This window comes from Lycium barbarum, chromosome 9 (genome assembly GCF_019175385.1).
Source record: "Lycium barbarum isolate Lr01 chromosome 9, ASM1917538v2, whole genome shotgun sequence".
NCBI classification, from domain to species: Eukaryota; Viridiplantae; Streptophyta; class Magnoliopsida; order Solanales; family Solanaceae; genus Lycium; species Lycium barbarum.
Genome location: NC_083345.1, coordinates 3669222 through 3674788, shown reverse-complemented (window position 1 = coordinate 3674788; position 5567 = coordinate 3669222). Strand labels below are relative to the sequence as shown.

General features: G+C 42.1%; 1 protein-coding gene across 1 annotated transcript; it reads left to right on the top strand.

The window, feature by feature from the left end:
• Positions 1-730: 730 nt before the first annotated feature.
• Positions 731-4612, top strand: LOC132610466 (uncharacterized). Its single transcript, XM_060324755.1, has one exon. The coding sequence runs from the start codon at positions 731-733 to the stop codon at positions 4610-4612; it is 3882 nt and encodes a 1293-aa protein (XP_060180738.1).
• The last annotated feature ends 955 nt before the right edge of the window (positions 4613-5567 follow it).

Here is a 5567-nt window from a genome sequence, read left to right as displayed (position 1 = left end):
ATATGGGAGGTATGTGTTCAAATGCATGGATGCACGTGATTGACGCAAAGACCTCATATAATATTTTGTTAGGAAGGCCATGGATACACGAAAATAAAGTGGTTCCATCTACCTACCATCAGTGCTTTAAATACCTTGAAGATGGGGTTCAAAAGAAGATAGTTGCTGATGATGAGCCTTTTGCTGAGACAGAAGCACACTTTGCAGATGCAAAATTCTACTTGAAGAACCGTGTCGCGAAGGAGTTTAAGGTGGATAATGCGATGCCAATAAAAAGGGTTGGTACTGCAAAGATGGATGATCCAGCAGCTGGAAAGGTAAAGGTTATGGTTGAAAAGAATCAAGCGCTTAATAACGTGAGCAAGGTACCCAAGGTAAACATAGAATCTTCAAGCAAGAAAGATACTTCTTTTCTTCACTATGTTCCAAAGGCGAAGACGGGTGAAGGCCACTCTTCTGAGTTGCAGGGTAATATGTTAAGTGGGTTGACCTTTCCTATGAGGCAAATTGATGCAATCAAATCATCTTCAAAAATGGTGGAAGGATTTGTCAAATCATCCAATTCACACGAATCACTTCCAGAAAAGCGTACAGATGAGGGTTTTGACCCAACGCCTACAAGTTATTGGCAAAAGCTGGATACAATCCCAACGAGCCTTCTAAATTAGGGAAGCTCCCACCAGAAGCTGTTGGAAAGGGAAGTCATGGACTAAACCCTACTCAGAGGATGATGATAGAGAAAGGGTATGCTGTCAAACAATCACGTGAAGGTTTGGGTTACAAACAACCTTCACCAGTCCGCATCTCTATAAGAAGGGCAAGCAACAACTACATTACCACTAAGGAAGAGTCAACAGCGTCTAACCAAAGGCTTTCTGTGTTTGATCGACTTACCAATCCAACTCCAAGGATTTCAGTGTTTGATAGATTGGGACCATTGAAGAAGAAATACAAGTGCCAAGGGAATAATAGAAGGATGGAAGCGCCTGTTTATGCTCAAAAGCAAAACATTTTCAAGGATTGCCCAAGTTTGATTCCTTCTAGAATGAGACGAGAAACAAAACTTGTAGTTTCATGTGGGGAGGTCCTCAAAGCAAAAACACATACCATAATTCATACCAGGGGGCGTGATGAAGACGAGGAAAGTGTAGGATCATCATATCACATCGCAATCTGGGACGAACAAAGCACTACGCTTCATCCAAGAGTTGAGAAAAAGTTTGTGGATATTCATGCATGTCATCACATATCTTTCAATGATGGTGACCCCCAAGAAGATGAAGACGCTGAAGATGCACCGCCCGAGTTTGAGGAAGGGGTAAAGACGACTGTTGATGCATTAAAGGAAGTTAATCTTGGAACTGGTGAAGACCCAAGGCCCACATATGTAAGTGCCTCACTGAATGTTGATGAAGAAAACAAATATGTTGAGCTACTTATGGAGTTCAAAGATGTTTTCGCTTGGAGTTACAAGGAGATGCCAGGATTAGATCCTAAAGTTGCAGTCCATCGTCTCGCCGTAAAACGAGGTGCTCGTCCTGTTAAGCAAGCTCAACGTCGCTTTAGATCTGAACTAGTTCCCTTGATTGAAACTGAAGTGAACAAACTCATTGAAGCGGGTTTCATTCGTGAAGTTAAGTATCCCACATGGATTTCGAGCATCGTACCTGTAAGAAAGAAGAATGGCCAAATCCGAGTTTGTGTTGACTTTAGGGATCTTAACAATGCATGTCCTAAGGATGAATTTCCTCTTCCAATCCCCGAGCTTATGATTGATGCCACGACTGGATATGAGGCAATGTCTTTCATGGATGGTTCGTCTGGGTACAATCAGATTCGCATGGCACCAAAGGATGAAGAACTTACTGCCTTCCGCACTCCTAAAGGTATTTATTGCTACAAGGTGATGCCTTTTGGTTTAAAGAATGCCGGTGCTACTTATCAACGTGCCATGCAGAACATCTTTGATGACATGCTACATAAAAACGCCGAGTGTTATGTTGATGACTTGGTGGTGAAATCAAGGGAGAAAAATGACCACTTGAAGGACTTGAGATTGGTGTTCGAACGACTTCGACGATACCAGCTCAAAATGATTCCTTTAAAGTGCGCCTTTGGAGTTTCTTCTGGAAAGTTCCTTGGATTTATCGTCCGACAGCGAGGGATAGAAATTGATCAAGCTAAGGTCGATGCTATTCTGAAGATGCCCGAACCTAGAGATATCCATGAGTTAAAAAGCCTGCAAGGAAAGTTGGCATACCTTAGGAGGTTCATCTCAAATCTGGCTGGGAGATGTCAGCCATTCAGTCGTCTTATGAAGAAAGATATTCCTTTTGAATGGGACCAAGCCTGTGCGAATGCTTTCGAGAGCATCAAATCTTATTTGATGAATCCTCCAGTACTTGTAGCTCCCATACCTGGAAAACCGTTGATATTATATATCGCGGCACAAGAAAGGTCAGTAGGAGCACTTCTAGCCCAAGAAAACGATGAAAGGAAAGAAAATGCACTTTATTACTTGAGTAGAATGATGACACCAAACGAGATAAATTATTCACCCATAGAGAAGTTATGTCTGGCACTTGTATTCTCAATTCAAAAGATGAAGCATTACTTCCAAGCTCATGTAGTGCGACTCGTCTCGAAAGCAAATCCTATCAAGTTTGTCATGTCCAAACCCGTCCTAAGTGATCGTTTAGCAAGGTGGTACCTCCAATTTCAGCAATTTGAAATTGTGTATATTTCTCAAAAGGCAGTAAAAGGGCAAGTGCTAGCCGATTTTTTGGCCAACCATCCAATTCCAGATGATTGGGAGTTATCCGATGAGCTACCTGATGAAGATGCAATGCTTGTGGAACTTCAACCTCCTTGGAAAATGTACTTTGATGGTGCTGCACATTGTGAAGGAGCTGGTGCTGGAATAGTGTTTGTCACTTCCTTAGGGGAGGTCTTGCCATACTCCTTCACTCTAACACAACACTGCTCCAATAATGTTGCTGAATATCAAGCACTTATACTTGGGCTCGAAATGGCTGTTGACATGGAACAATTACAGCTACAAATTTTTGGAGATTCCAAGTTGGTGATCAATCAAGTTTTGGGTAGTTATGAGGTCAAGAAGCCAGAGTTGTTGCCATATCGCAACTATGCTCAGAAATTGATAGGTTGGCTAGGAGAAGTGACTATTCAACATGTTCCTAGAAAGGAAAATAAAAAGGCTGATGCATTAGCAGCTCTAGCTTCCGCATTAATATCACCTAATCAAATGCAAGTCGTCGTTTGCCAGAGATGGGTAGTACCACCACCAAATGAATGTGAAGAAGAAGTTGAGCATGCCATCACCACTTTAGAGGTTGAAATTGAAGATTGGCGGCAACCAATAATTGATTACTTGTGTTATGGGATACTGCCAGAAAATCTTCGAAGGAAGACAGAAATCCGACGGCGAGCCCCTCGTTTCCTTTACTATAAGAATACACTCTACAGAAGATCATTCGATGGAGTACTCTTACGTTGTTTGGGGGCAGATGAGTCCGTTCAAGCCATGCAGGAAGCACACTCTGGAGTATGTGGGGCGCATCAATCCGGGCCAAAACTTCATTTTCATATAAAAAGAATGGGGTATTATTGGCAAACTATGGTGAAAGACTGCTTGGATTATGCTCGAAGATGTAAAGCTTGTCAATTCCATGCTAATTTCATACATCAACCACCAGAAGTATTGCACCCTACCGTGGCTTCATGGCCATTTGAAGCTTGGGGTTTGGATGTTGTTGGGCCATTGCCAAAGTCTTCTGGCGGTCATTTATACATTTTGGCTGAGACTGATTACTTCTCGAAATGGGCAGAAGTTGTTTCTCTTAAAGAAGTAAAGAAGGAGAATGTGGCAAACTTCATACGAGTCAATATTATCTATCGTTTCGGCATTCCTCGATATATATTGACAGATAATGGCAAGCCATTCGATAACAAGTTGATGACTAAGGTCTGTGACCGTTTTGGCTTCAAGCAACGTAATTCTTCTATGTATTATGCCGCTGCCAATGGCCTTGCTGAAGCATTTAACAAGACACTCTGCAACTTGTTGAAGAAAGTCGTCTCCAAATCTAAGAGAGATTGGCCTGAAAGAATGGAAGAAGCTCTTTGGGCATACAGGACCACCTATCGCACACCAGCACAGGCGACTCCTTATTCGCTTGTTTATGGAGTTGAAGCAGTCCTTCCACTTGAACGTCAAATCCCATCATTGCGGCTTGCTATTCAAGAAGGACTCACTGATGAAGAAAATGCTAGATTGCGCCTCGAAGAATTGGAAGCTCTCGATGAAAAGAGGCTAGAGGCTCAACAAAGCCTGGAATGCTATCAAGCCCGTCTATCTCGGTCTTTCAATAAAAGGGTTCGTCTTAGATGCTTCCAAGTGGGTGACCAAGTCCTTGTTGTAAGAAGGCCAATTATTACTTCTCATCGATCTGGGGGCAAATTTTCTGCTAAATGGGATGGGCCATATGTTGTGCAAGAAGTATACTCAAGTGGCGCTTATAAGCTTGTTGACTCAGAAGGCTTGCGAATTGGGCCCATCAATGGGAAATTCATGAAGAGATATTATCCTTGAAGAGAAGAAATACGCTCCTTAAGGCACGAGCATAAACTGCATCCAACTCCTAGCCCGCAAGAGTATAAACTGTGCACGGCCCAAGAAAATGTCCGCTAGGTTGAAAATCTCGCAAGAGGCGGCCTAGGCAAAAGTTAAGACACAAAAAAAATGTCCGCTAGGTTGAAAACCCCCCAAAGGGCAGCCTAGGCAAAAGTTAGGACACAAAAAAAAAAAAAATGTCCGCTAGGTTGAAAACCCCACAAAGGGCAGCTTAGGCAAAAGTTAGGACACAAAAAAAAAAAAAAACATTTTTCTGAACTACGGTATGACTTGATCCTCTTCACCGAGGTACGTAGGCGCTTAGAGTATTATTCTAAGTTCAGTCACATGAGTGAAAAAAAAAATCATTTTTCTGAACTACGGTATGACTTGATCCTCTTCACCGAGGTACGTAGGCGCTTAGAGTATTATTCTAAGTTCAGTCACATGAGTGAAAAAAAAAATCATTTTTCTGAACTACGGTATGACTTGATCCTCTTCACCGAGGTACGTAGGCGCTTAGAGTATTATTCTAAGTTCAGTCACATGAGTGAAAAAAAAAATCATTTTTCTGAACTACGGTATGACTTGATCCTCTTCACCGAGGTACGTAGGCGCTTAGAGTATTATTCTAAGTTCAGTCACACGAGTGAAAAAATAGTATGGCATTATGTGAACATCGCATCCATTCTATCAAGTAATGACGCCATTAAAACAAAACAAGCTCGCGTAGATGAATCAAACGTGAATTATGCCTCTGTCCTCGGCATGGATATGACATTTGTAAGTTGAGTTTGGGAAGACCAAGTAGTGGAGGAGTTGAAAACACCGAACTCAAGTTATACAAAGCGCACAAAACTAAGGAGTCGAGTAGGGCAGAATCCGAGCTAACTTTAAAGAACGATCTGCAAAGCTCTTGGATGTGATTTTTATA